Raw genomic sequence first — 18,932 nt, forward strand, 5'->3', positions numbered from 1 at the left:
CTTTTTGAGGAATTCCAGATGTACACATATTTACACTACGATCTATGGTTTCTCCTCTTTGGCTTAGCTAAGTTTGCTCCTGGCAGATAAGAAAATCAGGTGGGTTAATGGATGTATTCATCCTTCAATCCCTTTCCTTCTAATGACTATAAAGGGAGCTCTGTAGTTATGACATGGAGAGGAGATAGACTGTCCAGCCATCACATGGTCTAGGTTCCTGTGTGACCATAAAATAAACCATTAATTTGTGGATGAGGACATTTTGAGTTCAAAATTTTTCTTTTTAGAACAAGGAAATCAAATTTTATAGAAATTTCTTTTTTTAAAAAAAGATTTTATTTATTTATTTGACAGAGAGACACAGCGAGAGAAGGAACACAAGCAGGGGGAGTGGGAGAGGGAGAAGCAGGCTTCCCACGGAGCAGGGAGCCCGATGCGGGGCTCGATCCCAGGACCCTGGGATCATGACCTGAGCCGAAGGCAGACGCTTAATGACTGAGCCAGCCAGGCGCCCCTAGAAATTTCTTTTTAGAACAAGGACACCTAGGCATGGAAATGAGTAATATTGGATAGCAGGAGAGGTTCAACATTTTGAAATATTCAACATCTTTGAAATATTTCTTTTTTGAAAAAAAAAATTTTTTTTTGAGCTTCACCTATTTATCTGAGAGAGAGAGAGAGGGTGGGAGGAGGGGCAGAGGGAGAGAATCTTTAAGCAGACTCCCTGTTGAACTTGGAGCCGGAAGCGGGGCTCAACCCCACTACCCTGAGATCACAACCCGAGCCAAAACCGAGAATGGGACGCTCAACCGACTGAGCCACCCAGGGGCCCCTTGAAGTATTTCTTACAGCAGCTTCTGCCCGGCTTCATTGGAATTGGAGATATCACATTTGTGTAGGGGACCTTTATGTTTAGCTATTTGACAAAGGGCTTCTTGAAACTGGAATTGATAAATGGTCCTTGTATAGTATCTGTAAAATAGACAAACAAGAGAGCAGTCCCGTGTTTAGTTACTGTGCTAGACTCACAGATTGGGGCATATGTTTAAATTCTGAGGCTCTAGTAACCAAAGAGATACTAGTCCAACCTCTTTCTCCAGAAAGACCCAAATATGAATCCTGCAGACTCATCATAACCTACTTGTATTTATGTATCAGCTGATTAAAAAGGCAGTATTACTTTGTTAAATGTTAGTTCACATTTGTATTGTGCTTTCCATATTTATGGCCCTTTCATATAAATAATGCCAATTGATCCCTATGGCAGGCTAACAATATTATTTCCACCTTCCAAATAAAGAAACTGAGGTTCAGCAAACTCAAGATCTGGGGCTAATAGGTGAAGAACATAGGTTTTTGGACTTCAGATTAAAAATACTCTATTACCATCACTCTGAGCACTGCCAGTAACAAGAAGACAAAGATAATTTTATTTCCCCCAAGGATTCTATAAATTCCTTCATGGTAGAGAAAAGATCTCACATAAGTTTTATTGGACCCAATAAATCATGTTGAGTTAAATTGAATTAAAATTGATGATCTGTTTTGAGGTTGTAGGGGGAAGGAGGGTAGAAAGAGAAAGAGAAATTATAGTCATTACTTCATAGATCCCTATTTCTTTGCCATTAGCACAGCTGTCCACAAACCCTGGGGGTTAAACAGTGAGAAGACAACTGTCATTTACCTGATGAATGAGTAATCATTAGCAACATGGAACAGAGATGCAGGGTCACAGTATGTTTCATCATGGGGCAAGGGTTCCACCACCCCGACTAAGTCTCGCCTTTGGGGAAAAAAGCAGATAGGTTAGAGGCAGTTAACATGGTTTTGTCAGCCAATGGCATTTTACTGGAACTGGTTGTCAGGTGAAATAGAAACAGTGTAAAAAATTACAGAATAGAGCCCTTCTGTGGTTATCTCTTCCTTTTTTAATTCATCCAGAATATACCACTGGAAAACAGCTGCATCTTCAAAACACTAATTTAATAAAGTGCATCCCATGGCCAAAAATGTACAGTGAAAATCTTAATAATCCCTCTCTGGTACCACATTCCATGTGTTCCTGGCAGACAGAATTTTGTAACATTGACATCTTATTCTTCAAAGCTAGCTGGAGTGCCCCCTCCTCTGTGGGGCCTGCCCCTGAGCCCACCCACCTGCCAGCACAGTGAACCCCTCCAGCTCCCTTAGCCTTCCCTAGTTGTGCTCTTTTGGCATTTCTCTCTCTGTTTTACAATTATTCATACACATCTTCTTCTTGGCCCTGGACATTGGAGCTCCTAGAGGGCGGGGCTGTCTCTTCTTTCCTTCCTGTCTTCTTTTGTAATTCTTCCATCCCAAACCCATTTATTTCATACCTGTGTGTCCCAGGCATGAAGAATGTAGTGCTGAAACTATTGAAAGCGTTACTATCTGTTGCCCAAAAGTGCCAGCCTCTCACTAGCCTGGAATTCTCTGTTTCCCTCTACATACACCTGGTTAACTCTCACCTCTCTCTCAGAGCTTAATTTGGATGCCTTTCCTCATCTGACCCATCAGATTGGGCTTTTGATCTTGCCTTGGATGCTCATGGATCCCCATACACTCCCATAACAGAACACATTGCCATGGTTTCATTTTCCACATCCCTCCATAGACTAAAAGTTCTTTGAAGTCAAGGAAAACATCTGAAATGATCAGCATTGGATCCCCAGTGCCTAAAATATCACAGTTTAATGGGTGACCCAGCACTTAAGAAGATAGACCATGAGAAGTTGTGTCATCGGATCCTGCTTGGGGGAAGGCGGAACCAAGGACATATTATCTGAGGAGAAAGCACCCAAATGAAGACTTGAAAAATAAAAAGGAGGCAGTGTGTGCATGCATGCATGCATGCATGCTTGCATGTGTGTGTGTGTGTGTGTGTGTGTGTGTGTGTACAAGCCAGGAAAATGCCTTTAGGTAAGTGGTAAACTCATGAGACAAAACATTTTGCTGATTCCATATTCATTGACTTACTTCATCTCCCACCATTTTTTTATCCACTGCTCTTTGGGAATTTCACCCTTAAAGACCATCCATCTCCACTTTTCTAACATGTAAGTAAATGGTAGAGTTCCAACAATTGTAAGTGCTTGTTTGAATAGGAAGTTTATGTCTGTTTCTGAAAGTAAAATAGAAAAGGATAAATATTAACATGAGGATGACAGTGGATGTGTTGTATTAATTTCCCAATCTCAAGATATTATTCCTCAAGATATACTTACATTAAGGATGATTACGTGAGAAATACTGACAATGAACATAATAATATGTATCTACTCATTTTCTCAGCTAAGGGACTTGGAGGAGGGTGAAGACTTGGAAAGAACAGGTAAAATGAATCTGCAAGCAACCGCTAATCCTCATTTTTTCATTAGGGTCAATTGCCTTCCTTAAAAGCTCTTACCAGAGCCAATTAGGGCTATTTCATCTACTGTCATACTATTCTTGTAAGCTCCATGAAGGCAGTGACTGTAAATGTCTCATTCAAGACTGTATACCTAACCTGGTGTCTCCTACATGATATCCTCTCTGAGTCTTTGTTAAAAAACAAATTTTAAACAGATGTGGCCAAAAGCCAGTAAACCAGGGAGGAGAAACACAAACAAAAAAGAGCCTCCCCAGAAGAAACTATCCACTGGATAATCAGAAGTACAGTACACTTTAAATGTACTGACATCTTCTTCACCTCAGTTTAAAATGCTTTAACACATTATGTGATCTCATCTATCCTTTATTTAGTGATGTAAAAAGCAGTAGAGCTCATGCCTAGTGTACTAGGGAAGCTCAATGAACTGTAAGCAGGGGGATACTATCTACTTGGCACAGCATTGTACCTCTGGTGTCGAGAAAAATGCCTTGTACATAGTATAGGCTCAGTAAATATTTTTGGAAGAAGAAAGGAGGCAAGGTAAAGAGAAGGAGGGAGGGAGAGAGAGAAGGAATGAAGGGATTCATTTACCATCATTCACAGATCAGGGGCAGAGCCAAGGAAGGAAACAAGAATTTTTCAAACCAGTCGTTTAACCATGTCTAGTACTATCCTAGTGATTCAATCATCTTTGCCTGCTGTCAAGGAATATTTAAAAAATGATAAAAACAACTAATTGTCTGCTAATCGACCTTAAGAATTATATTTTAAAATTAGGCAACAGATGTGGTTGCCGTGAACTCCCTTTCCTTTGTTGCTCCCTTCATGGGAGGGTGCTATTACTCACCTATTACCCACTGGGTCTATGCTTACAGTAACTTTTTCAGACATGATGAAGACTCTACACTGACCTACTCCCAGGCCTTCATGAGATCACCAAAGTCTGGAGCCAGAAACAAGGCACAGTGAATTGCCCCCACAAGGATGGAGCTCATGACCTTGACCTCACTGACCAAACGTTCCAGCCAGTGGAGCTGATGTTTTGAACCACATAACTAAAACGAGGGGAGAGAAATATACAGAAGAGAACATATTTGGCTCTAAGTATCCTCCTTTTACAAGGAAGAATCAAAAGTCATGGCATCTTCACTGAAGAATCTGGATCTCACGAACATTCGTCATGTGCCATCAAGTCCCAGCCATCCAAAGAGAAACAGGCTGCCTTGGGCAAAGATGTTGAAGGATAGCATGGATCTGAGGGGATGTCACAGGGGCAAATTCATGCTTCAGCTGGATGAAGAAAACATTTCAGTCCCATCCAATCTTGATATTCCACCACCCCTTCTTTAAGAACTCTCAAATTTCAAGTCGCACTTTGCTTTGTATAATATTATGGGAAAAGCTTTAGATTACGGCTCTGGTTCAGGTTCTGCTATGTTGCTTTTTGACCTTGGGCTAGTTACTTTTCCTCTCTTGTCTTCAGTTTGCTGCCTCTGTAAAATAGTTTTTAGAATGTTCCAGCTCTCACATTTGGGGAAGTTTTTACCTAGAACCAGGGGGATCTAGTCAGAACTCTAATATTAATTAGCTGGGTGACCTTGGATAAGCCATTTCAGTTCTGTGGGCCTGTTTTAGCATCTTTTATTCCCTGTTAGATGTTTCTTAAAGTTCCAAGACCATTCATTCAGTCAGCTCTCTTATGCCTTTTTCTTTTTTCTTTTTTTTTAAAGATTTTATTTATTGGGGTGCCTGAGTGGGTCAGTCGGTCAAGCGACTGCCTTTGGCTCAGGTCATGATCCCAGACTCCTGGGATCGAGCCCTGTGTCCTGGGATCGAGTCCTGTGTCCTGGGATCGAGCCCCGCGTCGGGCTCCCTGCTCGACGGGAGATCCTGCTTCTCCCTCTCCCTCTGCTCTGGGTTTTTATTTATTTATTTGACAGAGAGAACGAGCATGGGGAGTGGGAGAGGGAGAAGCAGGCCCCCTGCTGAGGAGGGAGTCCGACATGGCGCTCGATCCCAGGACCCTGGGATCATGACCTGAGCCGAAGGCAGACGCTTAACCAACTGAGCCACCCAGGCGCCCCTTGTTATGATATATTCCTTAAAAAATGTTTTTACCAGTAGCAATTCCCAGTTACCCATAAATATCATATACTTTATGTGGCAAAAATTAAATATATCCCATACGTGATAATATTAGCCTTTGCCCACAACTAACTAAAGAATCCCCAAAACAAGCCATGAAGAAAAATGTCCATACCATTGTCTTCAGAAAAACCAGGTGGCAAAAGACCAATGTTTTTCAAATGCTTCGGTGTAGCTGCAGAAAGTGACATGATTTCCCCAACAGCTTCATGGAACCCTTCATTAGCTCCATTTCTTAGCAGGAAGGGTTGTGCAGCATATGCCATGTCATACTGGATGTGTCCCATCTCATGATGGGCTGTCAGGAAGTCATCCATCGTCACCTTTGTGCACATCTTGATCCTGCACAAAAACGGGCAAGATTAAAATGAATCTCAATGAATTTGATTTAATCATCACAGTAAGAGCAGTATAGGATTTTGGTAGCATGGTTCATCATTCCAAGATTTGTTCACCAATGAATCTTGAGAACTTACCTTTTATGTCCTAGAAACAGTACAAGGTGCTCAATATAAAGCGATGGGCAGGGCTGAAACCTATTGCTCACAAACTAATAGAAAGATAAGCAGAGTCTTCTACTACAAAAACTCTCAGGCAAGTACTCTGTAAGTGATCAGTAGACATGGCCTTGGGCATAACAATAAGTGAATGCAGGCACAGTCTCCTAGAAGCACTGAGAAGGGCATAACTGAGGATGCAATGAGCAACCCGGACCTTGATCAACATGTAGAAGTTTGCCAGGTAGATGGCAGGGAGGGACAAGACATTGACATTCCTTGAAGTGCTCATTGAAAAAGGCTTGAGAAAAGGGTGTAGCATTCAGGACACAGCAGGCAGTTTGGTAGAGCCAAGATAGAGAAGTAGGAGGAGAAGGGGCTGGAAATTGATATTTGGGAGTCATTAGCATTTTAAGTCAGGGAGTTGATGTGATGGCCCATGAAGCAGGCATAGAATGGCAAGGAAAGAGGGCCAAAAACAGAGCCCTAGGAGGTCCCAGTATGTACGGAGTGGAGAAAGATGATTCAGAGAAGATGGAGGGGGAGAGAGAGAGAGGAGTCAAAGAAGTCCAGAAGAGCATGACAATGCAGAAGCCAATGAAAAATAGCATTTTGAAGAAAACTTGTAAACACCGTGTAAGGCTGCAGTGGCCCAATTCAATAAGGACTGCATTCGGCAATTGACAGTGGTCCTGTTCAGCTTGGCAAGAGCAGTTCCATTCCAGTGAATGCAGGGGGCATATTTCAGTAGGTTCCCAAATTAATTTTCTTACCCCTCTGACCATGTCATCCCCCTGATAAACACCCTGTAAGTCTCCCCCAGTGCTCAAGAAGAAACTCAGCTTCCTTAATACAGCCCAGTAAGACCTGCCTTTCTAACCTGGTTTTTCTCTATTCTCTTTTGAAACAATCACAAGAAGAGCTACTGTGTGTTTAGTGTCTACAGTACCTAAGAGCCTGGGCTAGGAAACTTACATGTACTCCCTCATTTTTAAGGCTCTCTCTAGTACGGGAGTCAGTGAATTGCTTTGATAAATGAGGCTTTGTTGGAACACAGGTGCCATTTGTTTACGTACGGTACGTGGCTGCTTTGATGCCACAAGGGCAGAACTGAATCGTTGCAGCAGAGACCTGCAAAGCCTGGACTATTTACTATCCAGCCCTTTACAGAACAGGACTGTCAGGCCCTACTCGAGTGGATGCTGCTGGGGGCCTGCCCAGACCAGCTCTCCCAGGCAGATCCACCCATCCCCCATTGTGACTGCGTCACATAGCCCTTAAAAGCCAACAGCTGCTTCCTTGTGCACTGCCTTTGGCTAAGTGAGAGGTGCCTCAACCAGGAGAATGTGTCCTCCCACACTCTGGGGCAGTCCGCAGCCAGTGACTGACTAATGTGGGGGTACAAAAGGCCAGTCCTCTTTTCTCAAGGTGTGACCAACTGTGGTACAAATCGGGGTCCAGAGAGCCCCGTGGGATCAGGCTGAGGCCAAGTCTCCAACAGAGGCCACATCCTTACTTAACTCTTTCCCCTGCCTACCCCTCTTCCCTCACCCCCTTTTGCCTGACGTCTGTCCCTCAGTGAAGCATCTGTACCAGAATCTTCTTCTCAAGCTGGGGAACCCAACCTAAGACACTCACAAAGCTGCTACCTGGGGATTACCACTCCCTTTTAGAGATAAGGAAAATGAAACCCAAGAAGGTTGAATACCTTGCCCAACGCTACCTAGTCATTAAGTTACACACCTGGGATTCGAAAGCCTGTGCACATTCTGCTGTATCACAGACCCTTCTTCACATGACCTTTATTCTAGCCTAACTTGCTGGTTCTAGTACACAATGCCAGGCCCTGCCTCTCTGCATTTGATCCTGCTTTTCTTCCAGCCCAGTGTCCTCCTCCCAGCCCTGTCTGTCCAAACCCTTCTCGTCTTTCAAGCCTAATTCAAATGTCACCTGAAAAGCCCTGTCTGAGCCTACATCCTATTCCGGGTATAGTCAGTTCTCTTCCAATTCCCTATAGAGTGTTCTCTGTGGTTCTCTTCTAACACGTACCACCTTCTCTCTTTTATCCCAGCTTATTTATTCACCTGTCCTGTCTCACTCATAAGAGAGAAACATGGAGGGGAAGAACAATGCCTGACCCACCCAGCCATCTTCCATAAATCTTAGCACCAAATCTTTCTCACGGGGACACCACCCTTCCCATGACCAGGCAAATCTAATGGGTGCATATTATTTCAAATGAGGCAGACGGGCTAAAGTTCAAGTTAGGGCCTGCTGACAATCCCCTTTTCCTGGAAAAGCCCAGATGTGCTCTCATGGACTCCCGAGTCCTCATTTAAGGAGAGTTCACACATCTCTTCTGTGCTTAGAGAAGCAGAGAAGAAATCCAAATCCATCCTCATTCCTGCCTCCATTGTCTCCCAGTTTAGTATCAGCTTTGTAAGGATCATCCTCACTACCTGAAGTCATGCTTCCCTAGGTCCCAAGCTGTGGGGTGGCAGACCACTTTCCGGCTGTCGCCTGGCTCTGTTAGCATGGAGTTTTCCCAGAATCCTTGAGTCATGTTGGGAAGGCCAACAGACACAAAGAATTTCTCAGCCTCCTCAAATATCCTCCTTGCATCCCAGCTCTGAAAGAAAAAAAAAAAAAAAGAACAGCATTTCATTCCAGCATTAAAATAACAGCATTCTTTCTGTTGGCTATGTACATAGGCATAACCTTTCTGGAAGGCAATTTGGCAACATGTACGGACATGTCAAGCTTTCAAAGTGTTTACACTCTTTGTCTCAGTAATCCTGTCTCTAGGGAACTAACCTAGGAAATTCTCAGAAGTTAGGTCAAAGAATTACATTTAAAATGGGTTTTTTTGTTTATTATTTTTAAATATTGAAATATACTTGACACATCACATTGTGTAAATTTAAGGTATACAACATGTAAAATGATTTTTAATAGACAAAAAAGTGGAAACCACCACCAGAATGGTTAAATACATAATGATGTCTTCGTGGAATGGAAAATCTAAATAAATTCCATTCATAAAGACTTTTTATTGATGTTTTTTGTAATTTAATATTAAGTGAAAAAGTAGAATATATAAACCACTTATATAATGTGATATTAATGAGGAAATACACAAAAAATTAACAGTAGACTGTGTGAGATTATGTGTGATGTTTTTGTTTTTATGCTTTATATTCCAAGTATAAGCAAACAACAATGACCTTCTCTTTCCTAAAGAACTATTCAACTCAAGCCAACAATCCTTGATCAAGCTCCTTCAAGTGGGGGGAGGCCCTGGTGTTAGGCTCAGTGGAAGACATAAACATTAAGGTGCAGACAAAGTCATGGACTTTTGGAACCCAAAAGGCCTGAGTGTGACCCAGTAGCCAGTAAGTAGCTGGGCCTTGGCTTCATAGTCCGTATGGGAATCTAAAGTTTCAGAATGTTCTGGAACCAGAAAGGGGCAGCAGTAGGTGTCTGCCATCCAGCAAACTCTTCTGGGAGCTGATCAGGGCTTCTTTGGGGAAAAGGACCACAAAGCTAAGTTTGTGCAGGTGACAGATAATTCATAAATCACTTCTGGTGACACAGAAAACTTCCTCTGATCTCAAAGACCAGTCAAGTCTGGTTTTTCTCCTCTATCGCCTCAGGGATATGAAACAGGATGTGACACTGGGGATGTTTTTTATTATTGCCCTTTAAAGGCAATATTGGTATTAGTAGGTATGGCATTCTCAAGCAGAAAGAACATCTGTATACCAAAACAGCGCAGGCTAGTAAGCACAGTTAATGTCTGTTAAATGCAGAAGGAACGAATGGAAAATGAGACTGGAAATATTAGGAGTTTTGAGGTCAAACCTTTGTTGCCACTGATTGTCTTTGTGACTTCGGGCAAGACATTTACCCAGGCCTCAGTTTCCTCACCTACAACACGGATCCATCACCATCCCTATCCTGACAGTCTCGTGTGTTGTCAAGACGACCTTAGGAGAGATGGTGCGTGTACTAACACCGGAAGCAGGCTGAGGAGCTATGTGCAGATGAACTTCTGCTGCTCCTCACCTGTGAAACCAGGCCGAGCACAGCTTCGGGAGTTTGGAGGCCCTGCAGCTTCACGTTTTTATTTTGCTGTGGCCTTTCCCCAGGAGCATGTTATATACGGGAAGATGTTCACTGCATGGCTGCTTATAGGAAAGGAAATCATGGTGCAACTCTCTGAAGACATTTTATACAGCCAAGAGAAGTATGACCATACATTGTACCCGAAAAATGTAGACTATCAGCTGAATAAAGAAAAACATATAATTATAACATGACTTCACCCATGGTAGGGAACACGGTGAATTTAAACAATTACGCAAGGATGGTAACAAAAAGTAATATAAAAATTATTTTAAAGATTCCTATAGTATTTTTAACAATAATGATTTTTTTTTAAATCTTCTTTTTTTTTTTTTTAAAGATTTTTTATTTATTTATTCATGAGAGACAGAGAGAGAGAGACAGAGGCAGAGGGAGAAGCAGGCTCCCCGCGGAGCAGGGAGCCCGATGCGGGACTCGATCCTGGGACTCCAGGATCATGACCTGAGCTGAAGGCAGTCGCTTAACAAACTGAGCCACCCAGGCGCCCCTTTTTTAAAATCTTCTAATGATATCATTTTTTCTGTTCATAGAGACTACAGACTGATTACTTAGTGGTGACTAATTCTGGAAAGAGTAATGCCAACCAGTCGATAATTCCACATCTTACTGCTTGATGGAAAACTCAGGTCATCTCCATTTTTAATATCTCTCAGCAAGATCAATACCATACTTATCATTCAAGGTACTTGATGTCACTGACATTGTAAATTACTTTTCCATGAAAAGAGAGCTACATCAGAAATATATTTATTATTTTTTAAGATTTTATTTATTTATTTATTTATTTGAGAGAGAGAGAGAGAGAGAGAGTGTGTGTGTGCACATGCCCCAGCGTGGAAAGGGCCAGAAGGCAAGGGAGAGGGAGGAGGAAAGAATCTCAAACAGACTGTGCTGAGCATGGAGCCGGGGTTCGATCTCATGACCCTGAGATCATGACCTGAGCTGAAACCAAGAGTCAGATGCTTAACCGACTGAGTCACCCAGGCCCCCCACAAGAAATACATTTAAATTAGCTTAACATTTTTTTATTTACATGGTTTTACATGCAAAAGAAAAGGAAGGAAGAGTGGCAGAAAAAGAAATGAAGTTGAGGATTTAGATTTGGTTTTTAAGGCCTCTTCCTACCTGGTTCACCATTGTATCAGTAACATCTATGTTTGGTTTCTGTCTGAAGGGGACTGTCAGAGGGTACAGGTTTGTCCAAAATCTACCCCACATATCGCCTATTAAAAAAAAAAAAAGATTTTGTTAATACATAGCAAAGGCAGCAGAAGCATAGACCTGATTTTACACAGTGCATAAGTTAGGATCGGTAAATAGGCCACACAGTATTCTAAATTTAATCTAGTTTCTTTTCATTACCTCTTTTTCTGTTCTCTTATTTACAATTTTCAACACTCCCTTCTTTTACTATCTCCTCTAAAAGGTTAAAATGGCAGGAGATTATCCCTGTTTCTCCCATTTTGAATTACAATTCAAAGGCACAATTTATTAAATATATGGAACATCATAGCTACTATAGATTAGAAACAGATTTATATAATCTACCATCCATGGAACAAAATATTGCCAGCTAGACTATTAGTAATTCCTAATATTGGACTCAAGAGAGATCATATAGGATCATCATCCAGGAATCTCTACTAACTAGTAACAAAGTTCCACCTTTATCAGTATACTATAGTAATACACTTAATTGGGCAATTTTCCAAACATCTCAAACAAATGCTAAATTGGATTCCCAGGCCAGAGACCCTAAAAGGCAAGATGGATCTAGAAAAAGTCAATCTAATAGCAAGACCAGGATGTTGGCACCAAAGGAAGGGGGCAACATAACTACATGAAGAATATTCCAATGAACTCATGTTTTAAACAATAAAATTCAGTAGAGGTAAGGCCTAATAGAGGCCTATGCTTAAATTTTATTTATTTATTTTTAAAGATTTTATTTATTTATTTATTTATTTGAGAGAGAACGAGCACAAGCAGGGAGGAGGGGCAGAGGGAAAAGGAGAAGCAGACTCCTCACTGAGCAGGGAGCCCTGGGATCATGACCTGAGCCGAAGGCAGACACTTAGCTGACTAAGTGCCCCTCTGCTTAAATTTTAAAGGAAGGTGTATCCACTATAAAAATATGTGATAAGTGACTTCAGGCTGAAACATAGCCTACATGTAAAAGACCAAAAGGGACCCAAGAGACAGTGTGACATGGCTTCCAAAACACAAATGTGATCTTAAGGTAAATAAATAGAATTATAGTGTCTAGAACAAAGGAAGGCATGGTACCATTTTTGCTCTATATTGGCCAAACCTCATCTGGAGTAATGGTTCAGTTCTGAGCATGGTATTTGAAGAGAGACATCAACAAAGCCTAGCTTGTCCAAAGGAGAACAATTAGAAAATTAAGATTTTAAGGAATGGCTAAAAATCTGTATTTCACTGGAAAGAAGCAAAGAGTGTATACATGATGGTAACAATAATACCCTCTAAAATATATCGATTATATACTCTTGTGCCAAGTACTATGCTGTGCCTTATACAATGGTTGTTTAAAAGATCCAGAAGGCCATCTTATAGAAGAAGAATGGACATATTCTGGGTAACCTCATATCATGGAATTAGATGTAATGAGTGCAAGGCATTAGAGGGGTGTTGATTCAGTCCCACATAAGGTAGAACTTGCTTATAATTGGTGCCACATAGCAATAGATTGGCCTACCTTGGAAGGAAGAAAGAGCCACATCACACCAGATAGGTTTAAGCAGAAACTGAATTACTAAAGAAAGCCTACCAAAGACATTGTAGAGAGTATTTACATATTGCCTTGGAGTAAAAGTCTCCACAGTTCCTTTGTCCATATTCTCTCCTGCTGAGAGAGAGCTTTGGCTCTTGAGAAGAATTAGCCACCAGCAACTTAGCTTGGTAGGAATGCTATGTACGCATGACAGGAACTTTCCAAACACGTATATATCTTATTTGGCTTCAGCTTCTAGGGAGTGGTAGAGGGGAAGGAAGGATGGCCACTCTCTGGAAGGAAATTAGGCAATTCAGTAAAGGGCTCCAGGACTTTCATGGCCTATAAAGGCTCTGTGGCAGGATAGAAAGTTCTTGGAAGACTGAGTCTCCTCTTAAGCTAGGCATTTGTCTTCATGGCAAAGACTTCATTCAAAACCCATATAATTCCAAAGCACATACTTTGCAGTGAAAGTAATTGGTGCAGTTTAGAATAAACTTATGAAACTTTCACTCAAGCTATACCTTAATTCTAGAAAGCCTTTCTCTCACCCCTGACCACCCCCAGCCTACCAAGCTTCATTCCTCTGACAATATAATACTAAAATGCCAAACTCCACCTCAAGAGCTTAGCCAATCAATTTAAATTATAAAACTTATTTTCCCCATTTCCGCTCTCATTTGAACTTGGAGTTCTTTCCCTAGTTATCTTAAATAACCCCTTTATCCTTTGGACTGTGGCCAAATAATAACCCTTTATGTGTAAAATAAAGTAATGCAATGGAGAACAATTTTAAATGGCTTTTATGTCAAAGAAAGTGCTGGCAAAATGTGATTTCGATAATGTTACTAACTTCATTCACAAAATTTTCCAAAAGTTCTATGTTGGGCCTCATTAAAAAAAAAAAAAAAAAAAAAAAGGTTATTGGTGAAAATAACAGAGAACAAACTACACAAAGAGTTCCTGGAGTTTCTTACCAAGCAAATGGGCCGGGAGGCATCCAGTTGGGCTGATATGGGAAGGGTAGGTGTCCATCAGCTTTGCCCTCACATAAGCATGAAGATGTTCATACAATGGTTGAATCTGAAAGGCCCAGGAAGAAAATTTAAGACCAAGAGTAGTCTACTCCAATTTCCAATCCCCAACACTAAAGATAGGAGCCTCTTTAGGCAAGTAGAATTTCCCTAAATTCTAATTTCTTCTCCTCTCAAATACTCTGGAGAGTTTGAAAGCATCTCTTCTTCCCAGATATTAATGATGACTAGTTTTACTGCTTAAAACAATTAACACACCTGGAGGAATACAGGTCCCAAAATGAAAGCAGATGCAAAAAATATTCATTTTAAAGATGTTACCTACTTCCTTTGTCTTTAAATTGAAGTACATTTACAGCCCATAAAATTCGCCCATTTTTAAATGTACAGTTTCCTGAGTTTTAGTAAATTTATACTGTTGGACAAAACTCTTGTCCCCATTTGCAGTCAATTCCAGTCCCACCCCCAGCCCCAGGTCATCACTGAACTGATTGCTATTTCTACAATTTTGTCTATCCTGGAAATTTCACATAAATGAAATCATAAAGTATGTGACCTTTTGTATCTGGCTTCTTTCACTCAGGATGATTTTTAGGTTCATCCATGTTACTGATGTATCAGTAGTTCATTCTTTTTACTACTGAGTAGTGTTTCATTGTATGAATACATCTGAGTTTGCTTCATTTAGTATCTCATGGATACAGCTCACCAGTTAAGGACAACTAGGTTGTTCCCAGTTTGGGGCTATTATGAATAATGCTTCTATGAACTTGCATGTGTGAGTCTTTGTATGGATCTATATTTTCATTTCTCTCATATAGATACCTAAGAGTGGAATACCTTAGTCACATGATAAGTGCATGTTTAACTTTTTAAGAAACCGCCAAACCGCTTTCCCCAGCAGCTGCGCCATTTTGCATTTCTGTTGGCAGTGTCTCCACACCCACACCAGCACCTGCTTTTTTAACCAAAACCATTCTGGCGTGTGTGTGGTGAGGTTTTTTTTAAGATTATTTATTTATTTATTTGAGAGAGACAGAGCATGAGCGGCCGGGGAGGAGGGGTGGGGACAGAGGGAGAGGGAGAAAGACGAACAGACTCCCCACTGAGCGGGGAGCCCAACGAGGGGCTCCATCCCAGGACCCTGGGATCATGACCTGAGCCAAAGGCAGAAGCTTAAGCAACTGAGCCACCCAGGCGCCCCTCTCCAACTTCCATTTTTGATGGCTCTGCCTAACTAAGGCTATGACAGAGTCGGTCTACATAAGAAGTTTGAAGTCTAAAAGACCATTCCTCCCTGTAATCTTTCCTTCTTATAATCTTGCTCTTGGTAATTGCTGGTGAGTTCAGTGGCTGGAAAGGGGAGGAAAGCAGAGCAGTTCTGATCATCCATAGCGGTTGCCCTATTATTCTTTAAAATCTTTTCAAGCTCTAATATTCCATAACTCTGAGGCCTGGGAATAGCTGACGAGTGTGGTAAGAAGAAGCCAGAATGCTTTTGGTCATTGCCCCTTCCTCCCATGCACTGCCCTACATCGGTCCCCTGGTTACCTGGGTGAAGGTCTGTTCCACATCTTTAATCAACTGGTCGCGGCTATAGTTATAGCCATTTGTCCACTCCTCTTCATAATCTCCTCTCCAATAATCCCCATAGTCCTCATAATCTGTTTTTAAAAAGGAGAAGTAAGAGAACGTAAGGGAAAGAAAGAGATGAGGCGCTGTATACATCGAATAACCTTGCTGGGAGGTTAAAAAATCCAAAGATCTGTCACATTTTTACTGCCCTTCTAAGTGATAGGGCAGTATCCCTCAAAGGGATGAAACGAATAATAATGCTAGCTAGTGTCTGTCAAGCACTTGCTCTCTACCAGAAATTTTAACGCATTATCTCATCTAATAAGCACAAAAACTCTACAAGATTGACATTATCAAAGTCCCCACCATGCAGATTAGCAGGCTGTTCTTAGACAGTGAAATCATTTGTCCAGGGTTACCCCACTGGTAAGGGGCAAAGGCACACTGCGAGTCCCCTAACCCTCGGTCTCTACCTTCTCCAGACTTCAGTTTGTAGCTTTGGCTTTCTACCATGTGATTGGATTTGAGTTTTTAAATTCTCCTTTTGTTCAGGGCCTTATATTTTCACATCTAACTCATCTTAGACCTTGCCACAGGGGCCCTGTGTTTGTTTGCAAATTCCATGTCGGCACAGAACATCTCTCTGCGCTTCATGCAGTATCTATGCATCAGCAAACACAAGCTTGCATTAGGATGTTAGCCGATAACGTTTGCAAATCTGTTCTGATAATGTTTACTTTTACATGCACACTGGCAATGGATGATCAGAAGGAAGAGAGAACGAACTCTTTGGATGGAAGGATATGGTGATGAGCTACAGTCTCCAGTTTGCCTGTGGCTTGAGAATATCAGTTTAAGTGGCAGTGAAAGACATTTAGAAACAACAGATGAAAAAAAAAATTTCTTCCTTCCTCAACCCCAGGGGGCAGTGAATCACCAAAGCATAACGTTACTCATAATGCCATAGCTTCAGCTCATTATTCAGGCAGGAGAATAAGTTAGGAGATATGGAAATTCTGCCCCATGTTAAGAGTTTTATGACCACACGATCTGAGTTATAATTACAACTGCAGAACAGAATGGATTTCCAGCCTAAATTAATCTGATTTTATTTTCTTTCTGGGACACCATCTTGAGTTAAAGACACAAATGGCCTTTGAGAATAAACTGTGGCCAGATAGGAGTTTAGGTGAGAGACAGTGTCTCTGTCTCCCATCCTGTCGAAGAACTAGAATCCCTACTCAATCTCCAGGCTACCTCAGGTTCCTGATACATCCCCAGACAACTGATTTGTTTGACGCCCTGTAGTTCAGTCTCATTTCTGAGCTCTCTAAACTGTAGAATGTCAGTGCACCATTCCCTATTCCCTAGTAGTTTCTTCTTTGAGACACATAACCTGAATTTGTTCAGCAGATGATCATTAATTTAGGGATACTTCTTCTATCAAAGGGCAGCCTTGGTAATTCATGAGAAATAGCCCACAGCCCCATAGAGGGCTTCAGGACCTCTTTAGACCGGCAAACTTACTGTTGGCTCTTGCCATCTCATTTTTCAGGGCCACATACTCTTCATATAATGGCCTCAGCTGCTTGCCAACCTCAGACCTCCAGCCTTCCCAGGCCCAAAGCCTCTCATTGTAGTCTCTGCTGTTTGCCATTATGTCATCCAAACCTGTCATTGCAAAGCACCCAATAGGAAATCAACATACATTTCTAATATTTTTATTTGCAAACAATTATATGAGCTTTACATAATTAAAAGTAAGACTGGCAGACATCAAGGTCATAAGGTTATTAAATGAAATCTCACGATTTATCAATTTCTTCATCCTTGTTATAGTTTCAAAATATTTCTGCAGAGAAAATAAACCATTGAAATCATTTAGCTACTAACTTAATTAAATTCCTTGGAATGCTGCCCCAAAACCCCACACACAGGCACATGCTCTCTCTCTCTCTTTCCCTCAGATAAACAAACAAATAAATAAAATCCTTAAAACTTAAATTTCACAATCATTTCTCAAAATTAATAACCTACCTGGCTCAAGTAATAAGCACTCCTGTGGATTATTTGGGTTACAAGCTTTTCCCGTACTGTAGATAGTGCCCATTGCATTTAGGATTGTGTTCAACTGCAAATTAAACATAACAAACAATGTTTAAACTGGGAAATGTGCTGTATGGAATGCTAAGGTAAAGATGTCCTTTTGACCATGTGATTTTTTTATGCCCTCAAAATACAGCAATTCCCATCTTTGCCAAGTATCCTCCTTTATGTAGGGTAGGAATATCTCTGTTAAATTCCCCCGTATTAACTAACACAGAACCTTAGATAGATACACATAATAAATATATGTGGAGTGACTGAAATAAACAGATCTACCAAAATTCTGGGGACGTTGCTCAAGTACACATGCACGGAGACGGGCATTTGTTGTCTTGTCCAGCATTCTCTGAGTACACATTTACTGAACATCTACTATGTCCTACACTCCGATAACTCTGACATGAACAAGTCACTGGTCCTCAAGTCATGGGACAGTGGGGCCATGAAATCATAATTACATAACCAAGTGACAAGTGGTATAACTGTCATGAAAAAGTGATGTGGCAGTCTGGCGGGGAGTGGATAAATGAAGAACTTGGAGATTCAGGGATGGCTTCAGAGAGGAGGGGGCATTAGCGCTGTGTCTTAGAAGAGAGGTACAAATTAGCCAAGTAGAAAAAGGAGAGAGAAGGCAGAAGCTAAAAGGTGGATGGAGGTTGGGAAAGAGCAGGCATTTTCCAGAAATGATGACACGTTGAAGGAAACTGGCATAGTGATGCTGACTGAGGGAAGTGGGGGATGTAAGGATGGAGAGGTCAGCAGGAGCCAGGTCGTGAGGGGCCATCTGTGCCACACTAAAGAGTTTAAACTTTACCCTGTAGGTAAAGGAGAGTAAAGGTAGTAGAGTTAAGCAGTGCTACTCAAAGTATGGTCTGTGGACCAGTGCAAGACAGTAAATGGTTTGTTTCTATTCTGTGATAAGTACAGGAATCAAGAGAATAAATGTTTTTTTTAAAAGAGAATAAATGTTTATAAACTTTTAAAAATCATTTGATATTCCCACGACATCTAGGCATGAGAGCAATGAAGTAAACCAAGTATTCATCTGCAATGGATTGGTAATAAAAGAAGAAAGGGAATAAGAGAGGGAGAAAAGGAGGGAGGGAGGGGGAAGGGAAGGGTAGGCTAGGGAAGGGAAGGGAAAGGAAGGGAAGGGAAGGGGAGGAACTGGTTCTCTTCCACATTTGATTTAAGAAGCACTGGATGAAAGACTCTGTTTCCCTTCTCCTATTCCCTCTTCCATTATTCTTTCATTCTGCTACAAGAGTCATTATCCTAGAACATGAAATAGAGCCCATGCTTAA

At 41.4% G+C, this 18,932-nt stretch overlaps 1 protein-coding gene across 1 annotated transcript in view; it reads right to left on the reverse strand.

Annotated features, from left to right (window-relative positions):
- Positions 1–18,932, reverse strand: part of ACE2 (angiotensin converting enzyme 2) — a 38,712-nt gene that overhangs the window by 11,142 nt on the left and 8,638 nt on the right. Inside the window, exons 3-12 of the mRNA XM_045886058.3 lie at positions 17,560–17,653; positions 17,050–17,193; positions 15,499–15,611; positions 13,891–13,996; positions 11,305–11,402; positions 8,493–8,662; positions 5,652–5,878; positions 2,998–3,142; positions 1,685–1,783; positions 850–972 (exon numbers count right to left, since the gene is read on the reverse strand). Of these exons, the coding sequence (XP_045742014.1) occupies positions 850–972; positions 1,685–1,783; positions 2,998–3,142; positions 5,652–5,878; positions 8,493–8,662; positions 11,305–11,402; positions 13,891–13,996; positions 15,499–15,611; positions 17,050–17,193; positions 17,560–17,653 (1,319 nt within the window). The remainder of the gene's footprint in view (positions 1–849; positions 973–1,684; positions 1,784–2,997; positions 3,143–5,651; positions 5,879–8,492; positions 8,663–11,304; positions 11,403–13,890; positions 13,997–15,498; positions 15,612–17,049; positions 17,194–17,559; positions 17,654–18,932) is intronic.

The sequence above is a fragment of the Mirounga angustirostris genome, unplaced genomic scaffold, assembly GCF_029215605.1.
Source record: "Mirounga angustirostris isolate CCGP_5_RB_7025 unplaced genomic scaffold, mMirAng1.0.hap1 SCAF_11, whole genome shotgun sequence".
Taxonomy (NCBI): Eukaryota; Metazoa; Chordata; class Mammalia; order Carnivora; family Phocidae; genus Mirounga; species Mirounga angustirostris.